The sequence below is a fragment of the Anarrhichthys ocellatus genome, unplaced genomic scaffold (assembly GCF_004355925.1).
Source record: "Anarrhichthys ocellatus isolate YVR2014 unplaced genomic scaffold, GSC_Weel_1.0 scaffold43, whole genome shotgun sequence".
NCBI classification, from domain to species: Eukaryota; Metazoa; Chordata; class Actinopteri; order Perciformes; family Anarhichadidae; genus Anarrhichthys; species Anarrhichthys ocellatus.
In genome coordinates this window covers 1,091,430-1,114,061 of record NW_022280073.1, presented here as the reverse complement: position 1 = coordinate 1,114,061, position 22,632 = coordinate 1,091,430, and the positions used below count along the sequence as shown (strand labels likewise).

Here is a 22,632-nt window from a genome sequence, read left to right as displayed (position 1 = left end):
AAGCCCCACAGATTTGTCACACTGTGGCTGGCAGTCGGCGTGACACGGAGCCAAAATCTAACAAGGACGTGACGAACGATGCCTTCAGTCTACCTCTGTTTGCATTGGCTTTTGCCAGTCATTTTGTGCATCATTTCACACTTTCAGATGTTATTTTTATCTCTGTGGCAAATGACCTACTGGATAATTCCTTCAAAATGAAAGAAAAATAAGAAGTTATTTAGTTAGGCATTTCTGCTCTCTACCTAAGGAAGGTAGAGGACGATATGCACCGGCGATGTTGTCAGCTCAGTTAAAAAGGAATTAGACCAACACTCAAGTTTCAACAAACAGCTTTCTTTACTTCAGACTAAGTATGTTGTTAGTCTAGGCACAGACTTAGTTTGATGGTGTTTTATGGCCACTCAAGGTAAGACAAATTATTATGTAATGTAGATGTAATGTAGATGTGGTGTAGTTTTCAGAGAAAATAAATTGTAAATTACGAAAAAGAAACTCACGAATTTAAAAGAAAAAAACTTGAATATGAGATTATTAAATCATAAATTAACGAGAGAATTATCTGAGATTGAATTTGCAACATTACAGAAAAAGATTGCCGTTTTTTTGGGTCAAGAAAACAGGTTTTTTGTTTTTTGATTTGGGTGAACTGACTCTTCAACTAAATATTTGATCCTCTAATCCTCAAGAATTTGATAAAACCTGGTTAAAACTTGTAAGGATATTACTATCACTATTATAAACTTGCTATAACTCTATCATATTAACACTGTTGTCCTTGTACATTAAGAGAAATGGTAGGAAATGGTGAGAGAGTATCTTCTGGGTTTGACCTTAAGAAGCCTCTGTTAACTGCAGCCTGGCCACAAGCCAAGCCCGCCAAAATGAAGTACAGCATGAATGGGACTAATGAAGCAGACTAAAGTGGACCTTCCATTAATCATTCGGGGTCTTGTGTAATCTTCATCTATCCGTGTGTGACAGAGCGGCCGTGTCCTGAAACAACCTTTCATCTGCCACCAGCACACGCATACTGTACACGATCAAAAGATCCTCACGAGCAAACGCTGCACTTATAATACGTTTCTGTAAACTGTGAGATCATTAAGTAGCTCGGAACTTCATTCATTAGCTTAACAAAAATGATATCAGTGCAAAATGAATGGGGTGATCAACCCTTATAGACACTTGTTAGACCGCTTGTTCCATCAAAACTTGATTTGACTCCCCAGACGGGAAACATTGTTGACCTACGTGATGTCTGATACTTACTTTTAAAAGCTGTCTCATCCATGTGCCTGTTTCCCCTAATTTTCAACTTGAGCATTGCTTTGGGAGAATATAAACTATAGTTGTTAAACTTGCAGAGGTAGAAGTAAGCCCTAAGCTTCAAAACTTTTGTCTTATTAGGAAGTTAGGTTGAGGCAACAAAACCACTTAGTTTGGGTTATGAAAACATCGTCGTTAACTAACGTGACTAGTGAACGCCTCCTGGGTGAATGTCCTGTGTTTGTTTGACCCATTCGCCATCCCTTCCTCTTATAATGGCGCGGGTGGATTTACATTGGAGTTAGTGGAAAGTGGCGATAACAAATTGACTTAAGAAATTCCAGGCATCACACCCTGTGCTCAGCAGTGTCTGTGCTTTTTTCTCCACACACTGTGTCCACAGTTGCCCTCATGGCTTGAATCCAAAAAAATAAAATTGAATATCACCCTTAGCCTTCTATGATCTCAGAGATGATCCATGTAGTTGTATTGTCCAACAGGGAGACATTTCATATTTCTTCTAGCCGATACTGTTAGATAAGAGTCGGACCAAAGAGATGTTACATTTTAGAGTGACTCTTTTTTTCTCCACGTCTGTTGTAGCAGGACCCTGAATCATCTCGCCAGCCCCAGTTCTTGGATTGTTATGCAATTACATTCTCAGCATGCTTGAATTTTCGGTGTAACAGATGCGACCAGCCCATTGGTTTAATAGTCTGTTCCCCAATCCATGTTTGTCCGACTGCTGTCTTGCTGATAAGCAAATGTCCCTGTGTGACCCAGAACAGGAGTCGGAGCTGGCTGTCAAGAGGTTATCCTCATGTGTTACAATCAGATACTACTCACAGAAACATACTCCAACACTAATAATGCTATGATGGAAACTCTCTTTCCTTTACCAACTCCTGGGAGGTCAGAGAGGTCACGTACAGCTCCATAACAGCAAGGCCGAAGCTGGTAAAGCTATCAATTCTGAAGGTTTGTGCGTCCCTTTGTTGAAATTCAGTCTCTCGAGGCCACCGTGCAGTGTTACTTGTATTATTGGAGTTCATTCTTTTGAGGCAGAAAGACAGACTGTGTATATAGCGAGGATTCGCAGAAGCTTACCGTGCATGTCACAGACCTTCAGATAAAACATCATCAGCTTGTTTTAGAATGGCCAAGAAAAATACTTTGGTTGCTATTTGTTTGTGCACCTGCCTGTCTCACTGGACTTTTCAATGATGTTTAAGAGGTTTTGAGGCATCACCAGTGTAGTTTTTTGTCCATGTGTGCCATAGACTGTATAGTGGACGTAGTCATCGTGATGTCACCCATTGGTTTGTGGACTGACGTTTTGAAGCCTGAAGTTCGGCGATTTTGCCGTCGCCATCTTGGATTACCATCATTGCCATGTTGTTGTTTTTTTAAACAGAATGGGGAGGAGTGATACAGAGTATACGTCTCTGGTCCCTAAAGCATACTCTGCTTTATGGTCTATGTGACTCTAAATGGACCATAATTTACTAAATGAACATCATGCTGTATTGAAGAAGACTTGAAACTAGAGATTGAGACCATAAATTCATGTTTATAATGTTTACTGAGGTAATAAATTAAGAGAGAAGTAGAGTCATTTTCTCATAGACTTCTATACAACCAGAGGAGTCGCCCCCTGATGGACACTAGAGAGAATGCAGGTTTAAGACACTTCAGCATTGGCTTCACTTTGCAGAACTGGAGGTTGTCTGGTGTGTGATCTAGCTAATCTAATCACCTGTCATTAGATGGTAATTCAGCACAGTATGGAGTTAGTTTTGTCCAAATAAACTGTCTCCTAGAAATTACATTTGTATACTTGGTGGAGTTGCGCCAAGAGATTACATTGCAGCCCGTTTAGTGGTTGCCTTCTGCAGCGTTCTCCCTCAATACTGGACCAATTAAAAAGAAATGTCCCCATTACTTACTTAGACATAGAAAAAGGGGAAAAAAGGCTCATGGTCATGATTTTTCTCGAACCTTAACCAATTGCTGATGACCTTAACGGAAAGCATAAAAAAACGTTAAAGAAGAAAGACCTTGATAGAGACAATGCAGAGGCTTCATTTTCCCTTTTGTATTTCATATATAAATGTCACCCCGCTGCCGTGGTGTTTTCCAGACCTTTGCGCTCTCTGCATTGTTCAGACTTTGAAGTCTTACGGCCAGACAGGTCCAGAGATAAGACGGGTAAACCGCGAGGTGTCCTTAAATAACCAGAGTGCCGACAAACAGCCACCTGGAGCCTCGATTCTCTTCATCCGACGGCAAACACACAGCCTGTCATGACGACTTGCTGTCCTCAGATGACCCGGCAGACAGACAGGCAGACAGACAGTAGTAGTAGTGGTAGTTGTTGTTGTAGTTCTGGTCCCCAGATGACCCTGTAGACAGACAGCGGGGTCAGGCTGGACTGACTTACAGGTAGTCCACAGAAAGAGGTGTGTGTCAGGTTGGAAGAAATTGTTCATTATTTACAGGAATGATCCTAGCTGGAAAGCCATTGAGGGTTTGTGCAGTGCAGTCGTTTTATATGGAATTTAATGTGACACAAATAATATAACATTTATACTATAATAGAATCAGATATAAAGTTTGTACTCTGGGACTCCTGAATAGAGCATATGATGTTTTAATTTCTCCACCGGAATAGAGTGATCCAGATTTAATACACACTATACAATAATGTCGTTATCAGCTACTGGAAATATGCCCACGTTGTAAAAATCCCACTTTTTAATTTCTGCTTCTTGCTTCTGAACAGCTGCGCCTTAGTTGCTCTGACTCTGACAAGAATAAGTTAATAGAAAATGCTCTGCCGAGAGATTATAAAGAGGCAAATCAATTCTGGGACTTTTGCCCTTTTTCTTGTTACGTTTCATGAATCAATAGTTTACTCTTGTCAGCTGCTCCAGTTGTGTGGCAGCTGGTCCATAGGTATGTAATCATAGACCGTATATGAGAAGTGGACGTAGAGTCACCGTGGCGTCAGCCGACCAAGGTTTTGAAGCCTCCAGTTCGGCATTTGGGTGTCACCATGTTGGTTTTTGGCTGTCTCCAATTTTGCAGCCAGAAGTGCCACGTGAGGTCACACCTCGAAAGAGTTCCTAGTGGTTTCTAGATTGGTCCTGGGGGGGGCAGCAGTATCATTTGTATACTGCAGTGCAGCAGCCATCCCTTTAATTCCTCTGATTGCACTGAACTCTAGTGGGCACTGTTACAGTGAGCAGGACTGCGCTAACACTGGATTTTGATCTTTGCATCAATGTGATGACATGGGTACCTGCCTGGTTATTATCCTGCACTAACATGTACTAACTAACATGTACTAACGTCACTCTATGTATTGATATGCCAATATTAACATAGGATTTTTTTTTATATCTCCTACTCCTAAAAACCTGAATATATTGCTTTCCCCAAACGTGTTTCTCCATATTTGATGACTTACACGGTTTTAGCTAACGTTAGCTAATGTTATTCTATGTGTTGGGCAGAAGCATCCTTGTCATACCCGTTTATCTAAGTCATGCATTATCACAGAGCGTAAAACAGTTATAACAATCTAAACAAAGCCCTGCTTGGTTCATTTATTCATGTTCTCTCTGAATGTCCCAGACTCCATTGAAGAAACTGTCAATTTATCCCAAAAATGTATCAAATCAAACAGACCTGACTAGAAAAGACAGGAAGGAGAGTTCACCCCAAAATTCAAAATACATATTTCAGTCTACATTGTTTTGGTGTGAGTTGCCTATTTTTGGAGAAATCGACTGAGGAGATGTCTGCCTTCTCTACAATATGATGGGATTATGGTGGCACCCAGTTTGTGGAGCTCAAAGCGCCTAAAAAAAAAAGCTCCACATAAACCAGAAATCATGACCCAGTTCCTCAAGATAATCCACAGACTGTGTTGTGAGCAGTTTTATATATACAGACTATGGTTGAAAGATAATGGTTCCTACTTGTAGCTGCTCACAACAAGGTCTGTATGTAGCATGTCATTTTTGATTTGGGGATGAACTGTTCTTTTAAAGCAACGTTTGAAGAATGTCGTCATCGGACAATAATGTTGGGGACCCTCGACGGGGAAGTCCATTGTCATTTTCATGTCTCACATTGCAACTGTACAGTACAACTGATATCAACACTAACAGAACCCTGAGGTTCCCAAGCACCAAATGCAGAGTTTCTTCAGATATAGCTCAGCATCCAAACTCAGTTTACGGAAGTGAAGTCACTCGTAGAACAGACTCAGTTCATGACGCGACTCTTTGAAGATAGACGGCCCTGATAGCACCAAAAAACTGCTGCATCGTCAAACTTATCTCTGCGCGGATTCCTCTCAATATCAAACACAAGCTTTAATCTGTGACAATTCTGCTCCAACGCTGAAATCGATTAGTGTGGTAGCCTCCTCTCCTCTTGTTCCCTTTCCTCTCCTTTCTTCTCCTTTTCTCTCCTGGACTTCCTTTTCTTTCATCTCATGTCCTTTCCTTAAATTTCTCCTCTCCTTGAGCCCCCCCCCCCCCCCCAAAAAAAAAGAAGAAAATCATTTCAATCCATTTCATACACCACGGACTTTAAACAGACTGCTATGGATTGGTCAGGAGCAGACAACATGATGACTCATGGGTAGGGCACAAAATGAGGTAAACAGGGTGTCACGGCAGCCCAGGCTCTCGCCTTTGCTTTTCCATTCGTCAGGGCACAAGCTGCCGCGTGTCCTCACCGCGATAAGACTCGATAAGAACGGGCGAATGCAGCAGAGATAAGAGTAGCTGACTGAGATCTGTCGAGCCGTTCCAAAACCTCAGACAGGGCGTGTGTTTGTTTACCGTCTGTCTGCTCTTGTTACACCAAAAAATTCCTCCCTTCCTCCCTCCCTTCCTCCCTTCTCCCGTCCCGCGTTGTTTTTTTTTTCTTCTCTTATTTGTTTTTCCTCTTCCTACAGGATGTTTGTCTTGTTTACTCTGTTTTTCCCCCTCACATCTGCCTCTCTCTCCCTGCCACATTCCATCCTTCTATGTGATCTACGTCTCCTACACCCTCGTTTCATCTCGTATGTTCTCTACGACATCAAAAAGAGTCCCTTTTACCAAAAACCTGTTTTCCGCCGATCCCCCCCATCCCCCTCCTCTCTTTTCAATTATATTCCTATTCCCCAGTCAACAACAAAAAATAAAAAAGCGTCACTTGGCACTTTTTAACTGTAAATAAAGTTTTTGTTGTTTCCTCAGCCGCAGCCTCCTCCAGCCCTGTTTATCAGGCAGACTTCAAAAGTGGCACGCTGACATGTGGCTCTGTGAAATAGGGTCACAGGCAACACTTGGCTTTGAGGGAAAAAAACCCAAACTTTCCCTTTCATGTATGAACCTAGTGGGTGAGAGAGGATCTAAAGGGGACTATGCCAACCAGCCAGCCAGCCACCTGCTATCCAAACTGAGACACACTGCGGCCCTCTGCATTATGTGCGGTTGTGGATGAGCGGTGTGTTTCTGCGCACCTTTCTCAACAGGTCGTTGCAGGCCAGCCACCAGCCCTGTCCCGTGCTTTTGCTCGGGCATATCTATCCATATGTCCGTCTCGCCTGTTGTTTTTTTGGTATCTCGTGATTTTATTCATTGAGTTTCCCCCTCTTGTCTGTGTTTTTTTTCCCTCTCTCTCCAGCTGTGGTGCCAGTGTGAGGGAGACTCGTGCTGAGCCTGGGACTGCAGCAGCAACGGGACAAAAGACATAAGAGGAGAAAGAGAGGAAAACCCACCACCACCACCACCACCAGCAAAAGAGCTCGGAGAGTCGGAGGAGCCGGCGTGTTGATTAGAGGAGAGTTTAGGAGACAAACCTGACTGTGAAGGAGACAGAGGCAGACTGAGAGGTATACAGATTATTAGCCTGCAGCAAGACACGTTGTAAAAAGTGAGAGAGGGCCAAAAATTCATGTTACAGGCCGTGGCTGCAGGACTGCTGCTGGGAGGATAGGGATCAACCACACCCACGCTGCAACTTCCTACACCTTCATCCGTCCTCTCCTAACCCGAATCAGTGTCTCAAAACCTACACAAACCCCTCCATCCCCTCCTTTAGTGCTCCTCTTTCTTTTTGGCCATCACCACGTTGCTCTGCAGAAACGACAGTTCAATCATCACACGGACTAGTTAACCGGTCCGCTCTCAGAGCTCCAGAGTGACTGAAGCGACGGTCGCCCGTTGCGGAGCTCGACAGACAGCGGCCTCCCGTTCCCTCTCACATGGACTGTTGATGAAGAAAGATGGCAGTGAGACCGGCAGGCGCCGCCCCTTCCTCTCGGCCACCCTCCCTCCCCCCAGCGGCCGTGGCTCGGACCGGTTGAGGTTTGTCCGTTGGCATCCATCGCAGCATCGGCAGCAGCTTGGCAGAGTGCGGGAAGGAGCAGTATGCAGGAAACTGACTTACCGGCCACAAACGCCTTTAAAGGTAAACACAGATAATGCCGTGTGTGTGTTGTGTTTATGTCTTTATGTGTGTCCTGGTTGCCATTACATTTTATCATCAACCTCAAAGGTACGTCTTAATAATGACATTAATCGACCACAGGGGTCATCAACCACATCGTTCCAAGGGGCAGGATTTTTTCCGAAGCAGACACCGTGGGGGCCGGACATTCAAATATAAAAGAATCATTTTATTGAGCCTAATTAACAATTTGCTTAGTACCACCCCTCAAACTCAGACTGGCCAATCATAACCAAGCCACTGACCAGGATCCAACAACTATACGGTCTTAAATCCTTATATCTTTATTTCTGCACCCTGCAGTATTAGTAAACTTGTTTTATTAAAATGTCTATTCGCATGGATGAGTACCATTGAAAGCATCAAAGCACAGAAAGCCGATCTCGGTACAGTTTGGGGAGTTGCTTCCTCCAGAATGAAGCCGTCCTCTTTTCCATCATACGAACAAACAGCCTCTTCAGACAGACTCATGCAGAAAATACAACCCTTGAAGGTGAGTGATGACAACAGTCAACAGCCTTGTCTCATGTCACCGGATCCGCCGCTGTACCCCGCTGTGATGCTTTCCATTGGCAATGTTAACCAGAGCACGCGTAGGAACACGCCTCCTCCACCCGCCTCCTGATCCGTCAAAGCGATTTGACTGAAGCGCGCTCAATCGCGTGGACGACCACAGGCAGACAGAACCTTCATTCTGAGGAAGACGCCGTCTCTGAGACAGACATCTCACTCTGTGAGCTTATGGAGAAACCGCACTGAGTCACTGACAGATTCACATTTGAGTGGTTGCTCTCTGTTGTTTGCTATAGGGTGATTAAACTGAGCATAGGGCCGTGTGGGGCTGGCACGCAGTGTGTGTGTGGGGGTGTGTGTGCTGCATGGCGTGGCTAAGAATTTGATTAATGCACTTAAAATCCTTACACACACGCACGCACACACACACACACACACTTGCTTATCTGTTGCTGTAACCTGCTGTTATTATTAGTGTGGTCAACGACTGCAGATATGGAGAAATCTCTCCAGAGGGGAGCCTCCTCTCTGTTCTCAAAGCTCACGTGTTACATAATTCATCAGCTGTGCGTGAGCTTGTGTGTGTGTGTGTGTGTGTTTTACCTGACATGAACCCCGTGCAGTAAACAAAACCTACGTTAACAGCTATCGACCACCGGCGTCTGCATGTTGGCACATTTGTTTGCTACCACTCGATGACCTCATTCCCCTCTTCAGCCCCACAGAGACCAGAGCTCACCCAGACACACACACACACACATACACACACACACACACACACACGTCTGGCCTTCCTCTCAGTCCTGTCGGGCCTGTTTGTCTATCTGCACCTGTGTTCAGTGCGTTTTAATCCGCACTGATTTCCATGGTGAGCTTGTTATCGTATGTATTTTGTTCTCAGAGTGTCTAACTGCTCAGACAGACACAGACCAAGGCCATGTTGGCAACACTGGAAAACAATTTTTCACTCCCATCACATCTCTTTCCCCTTAAAGTTGCAATGCTCACACCGCCTGCGTGAGCAGCGCGGCTCGGCTGCTTCATCGTCTGTCTATAAGAAGTGGACGTTGTCATCAGGACGTCACCCATTGGTTTGTGGACTGCCAACATGAAGCTTCGAGTTCAGCAATTTCGCAGTTGCCATCTTGGATTATAGGCGTCACCATCTTGGCTTTTTTGCAATCGATGAACAGAAGTTACCATATTTGGAATGTGGAGGAGTGATGTAGAGACGCCGTATACGGCTCTGGTAGCGGCAGCAACCTGTCAATCACAGTAAGCCTGCCCTAAAACATACTCTGCTTTATGGTCTATTTGACTCTAAATGGACCATAATTTACGAAATGAACATCATGCTGTATTGAAGAAGTCTTGAAACTAGAGATTGAGACCATGAACTCATGTTTACAATGTTTACTGAGGTAATAACCAAGTCTTGTGTCTGTCTTTTGACAGCTCTAAATCAAAGTCAGGTGAGAATTTAGTTGCGAAGACACTCACCAGCTTAGTCAATATAACTTCCTGCTATAGTTAGAAAAATGCAGCTTGTCTCCTTCTTTCTGGGAAGATCCAGGCGGGCTTCGGATTGTAGTATTTCAAGTGACATGTTTTAGACGGCGTCTCTTTTTCACTGCAAGGTATTGCACTGGAGACATTGCCACGTCACTATTTCGCTCCACGTTCGAGGCTCCCTCTGTTGCACTGGCACCAAGGACAAAGGCTCCAGGGACCTGCTTTAAGCAGAAGTTATACATTTTGCTTCTGCGAGTACGCTTGTGACTCTGTGATGTCAAATTTTTGTCATCAGAGGGTGTGTACGGACCGCCACATACCGACAATTTGTTGTGTTGGGTGTCCATTTGGGAGTATAACAAAGGTTTTCCACTCCCCACGCCTCGGCTCGGGACCTTCCTTCCTGACCCGGGGCATGGACTCACCCCTTCTGCCCAAACCAGGTTGCTCAAAAATAACCTTGTAACCTCAATCACGTGCAAGCGTTGATTTATATCCGCTCTTATTGTATTCGTCTAAGTAATGAGACACAAAGTTAGGGATGTTAAGTTGTTTCAGAACAACTTTAAACGTTATTTACGTCTTTTTGTGCTACAAAGCGTTGAGTGGAGCTTGGGCAGAATTCAAAAATAACTTTCTTGGAACTCTCGATCCTCTGCGACCCAAAGTGGATCACAGCCAGTAAAATAATGTCACCCTAACCCACAGCCGTGTAGCTCTTTTAGCTTAACTCAAGATTTACTTGGAGCAGCGGCACCTCTACCAGCTGCCTCCCTCCGTCTTGCTTGACAGAACATACAACTATAATATGTCAAACTCACTGTCTACAAATGAGATGAGATCTTTTGTAGACTCAAGCGGCGTCTGCTCTGGGTTCGATTTTGTAGGAAATGTGCTGGATTGCAGTGTGTCATTAAGCAAAGAAGTTAGTCATGAATAAAGGTTGATACTGCATGAAAGCCCAATGCAAAAATAATCATGTCTAGCCATCTGTTTTCTTCAGAAAAGACGAGAAGCAATGTCCTTTCAACAGGAACACAAAATATCTAACCAATGTCAACTTTTCTTCACCTACATTTTCTAACACCCCCTTCGAGACAGTCGATAAACAGAGAGACAATACTGCAGAGTCAGTCTCAATCCCAGTCTACCTCTCTCTTTCTCATCCTCTTGTCTCTTTCCTTTCTGCATTTGACACATTTTCTCACTCTGCTTCTCCCTAGGTGGTCAGCTTTTTCTGTCCATCTCCATTTATCCCACTCTGTCTGTCAGCCCGTCCTCCTCCCTCCTCTGCTCCGTCTCGCACTGTGGTCTCCCACCACAGTCAATCCTTATTGAGCTGCACTAATGTGGAGCCCTCGCCCATCCATAAAGTGACTGACAGCTCGGGGTTATTAGATGAGGACCTCCTGCCCCTCTGCCTGCCTGCTGCCTGGGGCGGAGGCCTCAAACACACTGGATATCTGTCCATCTACCTCTTTACTTGTCTCTGCATTTGTGAAATTATATGCACTTCATTCTTTACGAGCCTAAAATGTCACTATGTCGAGTTTCCACCACCACGTATGTCTTTAGACATTTTTTTGCTGTGCCGCCGTCTGGTCTGACCGGGCCAGACTGGAATGAACATTTGGAATTCACGGGAACATTTTATTGCTTGGACGATTCGGAGCATGGGCTTGTTTGCTGTCTTGTCAGGGGTTGGTTGCGATTGTTATATCACAATTGTGTCTTCATTGGACAGACTGATCCGGACATGTAAGCTTGATGTAGGGGCTTGAGGTTTTAGGTCGGCAACTTGCCTTTGCCAAAAGAGGAGGAATACATGTTGTGTCTCGCTAGCTGGACAGCCCACATTCATCAATCACCTTGTTCTCATGTGCTTGATAAACCATGGCAGCTCTGGAGTTGTTGCAAGGCATTTGATTTTGACTGATGCTCAGTCACAAGTATTATAAAGTAGTGTAACTTTTTGTGACTGTCTATAAGAAGTGGACGTAGTCTTCATGGCGTCACCCATTGGTTTGTGGACTGCCGTTTTGAAGCCTTGAGTTTGGCAAATTTGTCCGTTGCCATCTTTGATTCTGGCCATTGCCATCTTGGCTTTTTGCAACCAGTGAACAGAAGTAACCATATTTGGACTGTGGAGGAGTGACGTAGAGACGCCATACACGGCTCTGGTTGCGGCAGCAACCTGTTAATCACAGTAACCCCGCCCTAAAGCATACTCTGCTTTATGGTCTATTTGACCCTAAATGGACCATAATTTACTAAATGAACATCATGCTGTACTGAAGAAGACTTGAAACTAGAGATTGAGACCATAAACTCATGTTTACAATGTTTACTGAGGTAATAAATCAAGAGAGAAGTAGAGTCATTTTCTCATAGACTTCTATACAATTGGACTTCTTTTTGAAACCAGAGGAGTCGCCCCCTGCTGGCCATTAAAGAGAATGCAAGTTTAAGATACTTCAGCATTGGCTTCACTTTTCAGAACTGGCGTTTGCTGCATGGTCTTTAAAAGTTCTGACTTTTTCTGCTGAGTAATATAATTAAATAAAGTTATCAAATTACATATACAATGAATGAAATTAAATGAGTAAATGTTTACATTTTTGATGATATGATGACTAAAACTAGAAACATAAGAAAGTTGTAATAAAACCTTTTCCTATAAAGGTGCTATTGATAACATTACATTAACATTAGAACACTATCTATTCAACAAATAGAGCACATTATATAGAACCAAGTTTGCTTTAAAAAAACAGCAGTGAAAGAGGTTCAGAGAGTGTTACTTATTTTTATTTTTTCCTTTTTGGCAAAGAATTCCCAAAACGTCCCCCTTCCCTTTGTGAACGTGTTTGATGCTGCATTCAAATAATGTGGGAATATTAGCTGGAAGATGAGTGAGTTCTTAACCAGCATGATTGAGGTTACTGATTCACAATCAAGCGATAAAATTATTAGGTTTTAATTGTTCTTCAAAGTTCAAGGTTGATTTGTTGTCCTTGTACAACACTGGGTTGCACAACAGTTGTAGTCCCTTTATGTCCCTTTAGAGTCTGCCACCTCTCATCCCACTAAAGTCCTGTGCTCTGTCGCAATGGAACACGATGCCACAAGCCAGGTCTCTGCAAGATGTAGGCACAACCACTACCCTGATCCCCCTTTGCCCGGCCAGTCCGAATCCTGTTTCATCCATCTCTCTTACAAACAAAGATGAGACTTCATATAGAGAGAAAATCATCAATCTTGCAGAGTGATGCTCAGAGAACGGCCTACAGCTCAAAGTCAGAAAAACCATGCAGCTGATTGTTGATTTCAGAAAAAAGGAGGTGAAGACACACCCCGTCTACATAAATGTAACTGGACAGATTTTAAGTTCCTGGGAATCAGCATCACCAACTACCACACATGGTCATCACACGTCTCCTTCCTGGTTAAGAAAGCTCATAAACACCTGTATATTTTAAAGAAACTTAAGAAGGCAAAACTTCTGTTCCAAGCTCTTGCTCACCTTTACAGAGGAGCAATAGAAAGCCTCCTGACTGGAAAATGACTAAATTGGCATGAGATTTGCAAGGCCCAGGACAGAAGGGCTCTACAGCGGGTGATTATAAACCGCCCAGAACATCATTGGTACCCATCAACCGAGCATCAGTGATATTGGTGGCAAGAGGTGCCTGCGAAGAGCCCAAAAGGTATCTGAAGACAATACCCACCCAGCCACAGCCTGCGAGATATACAGAAGTCTCAACTGATGTATCAGCAGACTTCAGAGCAGCCTCTTTCATCAGGCTGTGAGTCTCCTAAATTCATCCACACACCGCCCTAAGTAGCGCTTGGTCCGGTTGGTCTGGCTGCGTGGTTTGAATATGCCTTGGGCGGTAATCCTCTCATTGTCAGCTGCACTTTATCCAATCCCCTCGCTTCTTTCTCCGACATCGATGAGTGTATCTCCTTCAAAGGCCGTGCATGCTCCAGAAACAAAGGCGAAAAGATAACAAATTCAAAGAAAAATGTAGCAAAGTTCATGGGAGCTGCTGGCAGCCACAGATACACCATTGTTCATGTCCTACACACTTGCACTTGGTGAATGATTCATTTGAGTTTGTTCGCAGCAAATCAAACACAGTAGCATCAACCCCAAGCAAAACATAAGCAGTTGTCTCCTGCACTTTCATTTCATGCTGGTAAATCACAGTAAAAATGCAGCACTCACCAGGTGGTGTAGTTGTTACTGAATTACTACATTATTACATTAATGAAAGAATTTATTGTTTTTTATAGACTGGCTGCATCGGTGTATACATATTTGCAGTCAGTTTTCAGATGACTTTGCGTTGCATTTGTCATACAACTCTTTAGTTTTTTTTTGTTCTTCGTGAGTCCTCTGTGTCAGCACTGGTGTAATTGAAATGGATGTGGGGGCTATGTGTTTTGGTGCACAGTGATATTGACGATTTACATCAAATCAGTGGAAAAGAAAATTCACATTTCTGCTGTCTAATGGTTCGGAATGTGACGGTCAAGACACATTTGTAGCAGATTTGCTCCATGATACCAGCTAGTGGTCAGGACCTCCGTCTGTCTGTGTGTGTGTGTGTGTGTGCGTGTGTGTGCAGATAGTGTATCCACATTTGTCTGATATAATTGCAAGATGTATGACAAGATAATTACACATGTGCGCGGGTATCTTTGAATGTGGACGTGGGTGTGAGCGTGCGTGCATGTATGTGTGTGTGTACATGCGTGCAGGCTGATGCATGTGTGTATTTATGTCCGGCCAATATAATAACAGGAATTACGACACGATAATTGCATGAATGTCTGTGAATGTGTGCTCATATGTGCATTCATATTTATTCATTATAATTGCAAGCTTCCAGACGTGCATGTGTGTGTGCGTGTTGTTGTCTATGGCAGACGCACACTAAATTAGACAATGAGTCATCCTACCCGCCTAATTTCTCCTTCGGTGTGTGTGTGTGTGTGTGTGTGTGTTTTAGTATGTAAATGTTTATGCCGTAATGTTTCAGGTTCATGATGCAAAAGGGTGTGTGGTATGCACTCTTGCCTGAGCAGGGTGTGTGTGTGTGTGTGTTTACCTTGTCTCTCTGTGCATGGCTGCCTGCTGTCTGATTTTGTCTCCTTTATTTACTTCCCATCCAGCTTATTTACTAGTTAGTCAGACATCCACCCAGCCCACGTTTACACTGACCTAAATAGGCACATCATCTGTGTGTGTGTGGTTGTCTGTGACCACATCTGTTTGCATCTGCGAAGTGTGTGCGCACATGTGGGTCGCGCCGCGCTTGTGTTTGTATCGCCGATAGTTTGCCGGCGTGTGTGTTGCAGCTCAGTGTAGTATTAAAGCTGCTGTCAATTTGCAGCAGCCTTCAAGTTAATGCTTCAATCTCTACTCCCTAAATTCCTCTGATAGCAGCGAACCTCCATCCAGCCACCTCATTCACACTCCATCTTCTTTTGCTGCAGTTCAGTTTTGTTCAAGGCGCTTCTCAAATACCTATATATTAGTGCTGGGCAACGATTAAAATATTTAATCGCGATTAATCGCATGGATTTTTTGCGATTAATCGCGATTAATCGCGTTGTTGTGGCAAAGTTCAATAGTGAATTCAAAAGTAGTGTATTGCGCACTTTTATTTTAAAAGTACTGCTATATGAACAAAAGTGCAATAACATTTGGTTCACGAGATGCAGGTAGCATGTTTTATACTTAATGTGAATATAATTCATACTTTGTTGGCATCTTATTCTGAAAACCGGATGTTCGTCTGAAGAAACCGGATGTTGTCTCACGTTAATGTTTCCGTTAACTTTCAAAGTCCTTCGCTCGCTCCCGATCTGTGCCATTTAAATGTGTTTACCGTGAATTTCAGCATATAGGTGCACTAAAATGTAAGTGTCTGCTGAGTTGACCGCAGCGATGTCCAGTAGTCTCCAGGGAGAGCAACAGCTGCTGCAGCTTCTCTCTTTATTTCTGCCCCCCTACCAGAAGCAGTTACAATAATAATAAATAAAAAATACTTACCTGTTTTTTTTTGTTTTTTTTGTTGTTGTTTTTTAATTATTATTATTATTATTATTTTTTTCCCATCTCAAAAGGCTCAAGGACATACACACACACGTTCACACACACACACACACACACACACACACACATACACACACACACACACACACACACACACACAACTGACTATCGGATGTTTGCTGGCTTTTATCCCACTGTTCTTGTCATCCTCTTGTTGTTATGTCTATGTATTGTCTCTTGTCTTTCAATAAAAAAATAAAAAATAATAATAATAATAAATTTAAAAAATGTGTTAACGCGCGATAAACTAATTGTCGGCGTTAATTAATGAATGCGTTAACGCGATAATAACGCGTTAACTTGCCCAGCACTAATATATATATATATATATATGGTTACATATAGTTTCATTTCTTTGCCATATTTTAAGGATCATCAGAAATCATTACATTCATAAATTCAAAGATAAACATTCAATCTGGTATCCATAGTAAAGATGCCATCCAGGACTCCATGGATAGAATGGTCTCTTTATGACATCACAGATACTATGCCTTTGATGTTAAGCCTATATGTCCCTGTATATTCCCTCACACATTTGAGAGCAGACATCAAATTGGTTAAGACACACACTTGACAATTGCATTGAAAACTCTCATACAGTATTTCACAGCACTTATCAAATTGTTTCAGAAACACATTTGACAATTGCAATGGAAAGAATAAGAAAGCAAAGACAGATGGTGAAGGAGTATCAGAAGAAGCTGGAGACTGAGCATCACGTTCAGCCTAAAACTACCACCAAGGAGGAGATGGAGGTATTTAAGAACCTCTGTCAGGCTACAGTTGATGAACAGTTAGATGTCAGCAGTAAGCTCAAAGAGGATCTTGAGAAGGCCAAGCAGGAGCTGAAAAATTGTCATCTTCAATGGCAAGAGGAGAAGTCTCTCCATCAAGCCAAGGCTTTATCTCAAGCCAAGGCTCTCTCTCAATCCAAGGCTTCCTATCAAGCCCAGATAGACAAACAGAGAGCGGAGACGAACAGGATCGCAGCATCTCTGAAAGAAACACAGGACCTGTTGGAGACTGAGCGTCACGTTCAAACTACCACCAAGGAGGAGATGGAGATATTTAAGAACCTCTGTCAGGCTACAGTTGATGAACAGTTAGATGTCAGCAGTAAGCTCAAAGTAGCCTTTATCAAGGCTGAGCAGGAGCTGAAGAATAGAGAACTACAATGGCAAGAGGAGAAGTCTTCCTTCGTAGACCAGAATAAAAAAGCCTCTGAAATATATCATGCCCAGCTGAAGACCATAGCTAATTTTGGAAGAATGGAGAAGGAGGCTAAGCAGACACTAGAGAGATTCCAGGCAGCCCATGAAGGCCAGCTGGAAGAACAGAGAGCAGAGACCAACAAGATCTTGGCAGTTCTGAAAAAGACTGAAGATCAGTTAGAAGCTGAGCATCTCCGTTTCCAGGAACAGTCATCCCTCACGGCACACCTGGAAAAAACCTGCAGGGACCTCGATCATGACCAGCTGAAGAACATAGCTACTCTTCAAACATTGGAGGAGGAAGCTACGCAGATGGTCAAAAGAAACCAGGCATCCCAAGCCCAGCTGGAGGAGCAGAGAACGGAGATAAACAGGATAATATACACGGATTCCCTCCTTCCCTCCTTCAGGCCACCGAAGATCTTCAGGCCACCAAAAAAGATCTTAAGAGCCAGATCACCAACAAGCAGAAGAAGAAGAAAAAATGGTTCAAACTCTTCTAATGCCCGGCTCCCTACTGTCAAAACATCAGACAGTAAAACACTGACAGGGTACATTTTACTGCACGGGCGCTTCTACTTTTGGTACTTTAAGTACATCTAGCTGCTTTTCACATAATTGACTAAGGTTTCGAATGCAGGACATATACTCGCCGTGGATAGTTTCATCAGTATGGTATTAGTACTATTACTGTAGTGAAGGATCTGAATAATTTTTCCTCCACTAATTACTTGTAAGTGAGTTTGACAAACAGTTAATATACAAACAGTGGTTCTTAACCCTGGCTCCAGATCCTTTATCCGGTCAAGGATCTGGAGCCCCTAACCCTAACCACTCTTTGTATGTAAACTGTTTGCCAAACTCACTTACAAGTAATTAGTGGATGAAAAAGTATTCAGATCCTTCACTGCAGTAAAAGTACTAAAACCATACTGATGAAACAATCCACGACGAGTGAAAGTCCTGCATTCAAAACCTAAGTCAAGTATGGTAAAATCAGCAAGATCTATACTTAAAGTACCAAAAGTAGAAGTACCCTTGCAGTGAATAACCCCACCCCACGCCCCTAGGGTTCATTCTGTACACACGACATCATTGCACTTCTGTCCATCCTGAAATATACACCTTGAAAACTGCAAACCTATCAACTTCTTTTTTTATGTTTGTTAAATTCTCAGTAGTGATAACTAAATGATGCTTATTATACATATTACAAACAAAACACTTTAAAAACTCGACAATATGTATTTTAATATTGTCACTGTTGTAAATTGTTTGATTGCATGATTTACTTTCATTGTGAAGAGCATGAAAACGGAAGTGCTTTTACTTTGAAGAGACAGGAAGTAGAATGGTACGTGTTCTTGACGCTAACAATGTTGATGATAAGTAGAAAACCACATGTCAGGTGCAAGAGCGTGTTGTGTTCACTGTAACACTGTAATACTGCAGTTCAGACAGTAAAGTATTCCGTTCAAACAAGACGTGTCTTGGTCCTCACGAGAAGCTCCACTTCACAACAGTCACGTTTGATCTGTAACGAGACGATCGCGCGCGCGTGTGTGTGTGTTTGTGAGACAAGAGTGAACGAAGGTGACGGAGTGTAGGAGGGGTTCTGGACCCAGGGGGGTAAGAAGGAAGTGACGCCACACGAACACAGCTGTTCACTGCTTGCTGCCTGGTTCTTGTGTTAAAAATGTCGCTTAATAATAAATAAATAAAAAACTGCATTAACGCGCGATAATATAATTGTCGGCGTTAATTAATGAATGCGTTAACGCGATAATAACGCGTTAACTTGCCCAGCACTACTATATATATATATATATATATATATATATATGTAGATATATATATATGAACTATCAATTTATATCGACTTATTGGTATGAGTCGTCACTTTTTACACATAGAACCCACAGTATCAGTTCATTCATATACTCGGGTAACAAATTTCTTTTTTAAACTAATGTTACTCATAGACTGTATTGAAGTAGACGTAGTCATCGTGGGTTTTTGGACTGCTGTTTTGAACCCTTGAGTTTGGCGATTTCGCCGTCGCCATCTTGGCTGTTTTGCAACCGATGAACAGAAGTGACCATATTTGGAATACGAGGGAGTGACGTAGAGACGCCGTATACGTCTCTGGTAGCGGCAGCGACCCGTCAATCACAGTAAGCCCCGCCCTAAAGCATACCCTGCTTTATGGTCTATGTGACTCTAAATGGACCATCATTTACTAGATGAACATCATACTGTATTGAAGAAGACTTGAAACTAGAGCTTGAGACCATAAACTCATGTTTACAATGTTTACTGAGGTAATAAATCAAGAGAGAAGTAGAGTCATTTTCTCATAGACTTCTATACAACCGGAGGAGTCGCCCCCTGCTGGACATTAGAGAGAATGCAAGTTTTAAGTCACTTCCACATCGGCTTCACTCCGCACAACTGGAGGTTGGCGCCTGGGTGCACTTTTGTAAAGGTAGTTCTCAACTATGGGGACATATCCGCCTTTAATGCGTTCCACAGATGATTGAACAAACAGGATGTTGGCACACAACAGAACGTGATTTACAACCATTTCTTAACACAAACCTTCTGTCTCCTCCGCGGTGCAAGGACACATCTTCTTTTTATTTGTGTTTGCCTGCTCATTTAACCAGCCCTTGATTTTGTTTAGCTGAACAACCAGCCGGGGGCCAGACAGCCTATCTGCTCTGATTCAGTTGTTGATACGATGGCTGAGGTTACTGAGTTTAAGGCGGTATTTTGGCTCAGCTCTGGGGCTGCCCGCCTGCTGAGATCCTCCGCTAGGTTGGCTAGGTAGCATGTGGGCGTGCGTGTGCGAGCATGTGTGCGCACTGGCATTTCTCCGTGTGCGAGTGTGTGTCATGCGTTTGGTCCACGCGTGTGTGTGTGTGTCTGTACCTTACTGGTGTGTGTGTGGGAGTATGCGTGGGCAGAGCGTTAAAGCTGACAGTGAGCAGGCAACCTGAGGACATGTTTATGAGGTTTCTCGCCGTCGACGCTAACCAGTGAATATTAACCCCGATGCTCTCGCAGCACCTTAAGCTGCAAAAAAAACACAGAGCCGACATTTTTCAAAGTTTCTTTTTCTCATCACGAGCGGGCGCGTTGATAAGTCTGTTATGGGGGAGAGTGCACGGAGAGAAAATGGGGGTAGGGCGAGGGCAGGCGGCTCCGTTATTGCTGTCAGGTGATTTCATCACGATAAAGATATCATCCATCTTGTATCTGAATGGATGTAGATCCATGTAAGCCCTATTATGTATTAGCTCAAGGCTTCACAATGTGCAGAGTGAGGCCATAAACTCAGCAGAGCCGTGGGTTTAACTCCCCGTCAAGGATATTCAACTTGTTCTCACCTAATCACATCTGCTGTGTGTTAGAATGATGAATTAATGACTGAATGAATATATCTCAAAATGTGATGTTTTGCGATAATAAATGTCCTTCATATGTGAGACGGAAAGAACAGAAACAAACGTGGGTTCAGCCTTGCAGGAAAAGAGGAGACGAGGAATTTGATTTGGTCCGACAAGACAGATTTGAGAAACCTGAAAGCGATCCTCGTCATCCTTCTAAAAATCAGAAATATAATCATTGCATGCTGTTGAAGTAAACATTGGGTTGTTAAAATGTATTTCTGAGCAGAGGCAGGAAGGGGAAACGACGGATTGCACCCGCATGCTGGTTAGGCACCAGTGAAAGCTGGCTGAAAATAAGACCGTTAAAGGTTTGACTTTTGTAACATTTGACCTCCATTCGGCTGAAATGTTCCTGCTCTTATGCTCCGATGACCTCGATCTGACTTTTTCAGTCCCACTTCATCAGTAGTGATTCCAGGGCTTTGCGTAAAAAGCGATACGAAGTACATATGCGATACCGGTGTTTATTTAATAAGCTGGATGCCCAGCAGGGAAGCCGACATGGAAATGTCTTAAAACTTGAATAAATTATTGAAAATGAACAAGATTCAAGTGTAACCCTCATTAATACAGCAACAAATTGGTCAAAACTTCAACAGGAATTTAAATTCCATTGTTTAATGTATATAGTATTTAAACACAGAAATTAATTGAATAGATCGATATCTGATCCAGCTATCGTCCCAATATCAGATATCAGCATCGGTTCATCTCTACCAGAGACGAAGGATGCAGTGATCTGACTTTTTCAGTCCCGATACCGATGGCAATACCTGGGCTTTGGGTGATAAATAAATACATAGATATTAATGTACTGAATTGTTATTTATTGAAATAACGATATGCTGTCACCGATACTCGATCCAGCTATTTGTAGTATTGGCCTGATATCAGCATATCTCTACCAGCGTTAACTCTAACACTGCCCAGAAAGTATTTTTGATTACTTTAACATCCTCATTAAATCACACAAAAATCTCAATGTGCTCATTTCTACATTCATCTTCATAATGACAGATGATTCAAATATATAAATACGGAAACATTTCACATTGTTCCACATTGTTTGAATCTCTGAAGTTTGTCCCGGCTGTTTGTCTCTGACTCCAAATCTCACCGGGTCTACTTAGAGCAGTGGTTCTCAACTGGTCTGGCTGCGGGACCCACCATCACCCCTTAATGGCAAGCCGCGACCCACGACCCAAATTATATATATATCTATATATATATAATATATCTATAATATATCTATATTCAAGAAGTCTAGTAGTAGTAACGTCTCTGTGTAGTAAACAACTGTCAAATCAAAGAAAGTACAATTATATTCAATTATATTTTAACTAATATTATTCAAATTTTTCAAATTTAACTGGATGGATTATAAATAATACATAGAAATGCATAAATAAATGTTCTTCTCATTTCAAGTAAAATAACGGCTGGATTAAAAATTAATTACGTAACAAAATTCATTTTAGAAAAATAGTTTTCACTTAATTGCCCTGCAGCTTTAAATTCAGTTCATTCAGGGTGAAGTGATAAAGCCACAATATTATATTTTTAGTGTTGGAAGAATTCACCTGTATGCGTCTGTCCAGTAAGAGTCGAATGACTCTGGTCTCTCTGGCCATTCTTCTCTTTTGGAAATCGTTCTATGATTTTGACTTTTACAACTAATGTTACAACAGTCCTGCTCTGCTGTCTATATCCTCCTCTCTCCCCCATGTGTCACAGTGTGTGTACATCTCGTTAGGCTCGTTCGAGTTGAACTGCGCCTCGCCTGGAAAGCAGACGAGAGCAGGCGGACGTAGAAAGGGGCGTTGACAAAAAACTGCGTTGAAATCGGACCGTTTTCAGCCGCCTGATTCTTCTTCTTCTTTCTTTTTTTGGCGGTTGGCAAACAGCTTTCGGGTGCATTACCGCCTCCCACTAATCTGGAGTGTGGACTAAGGACTCCAATACGACAACCAAACGAAAAGAAATACATATACATATATACACACACATACATACATATGTGTGTAAATAAATAAAG

The 22,632-nt window shown here is 42.7% G+C and overlaps 1 protein-coding gene across 2 annotated transcripts in view; it reads left to right on the top strand.

The window, feature by feature from the left end:
- ldlrad4b (low density lipoprotein receptor class A domain containing 4b) overlaps positions 1-22,632 on the top strand; it is a 237,284-nt gene that overhangs the window by 59,909 nt on the left and 154,743 nt on the right. For both annotated transcript variants that reach the window (XM_031868552.1, XM_031868554.1), the window contains exon 2: positions 6,958-7,743. In XM_031868552.1, coding sequence (XP_031724412.1) covers positions 7,704-7,743 — 40 coding nt within the window. In that variant the 5' untranslated portion in view covers positions 6,958-7,703. The remainder of the gene's footprint in view (positions 1-6,957; positions 7,744-22,632) is intronic.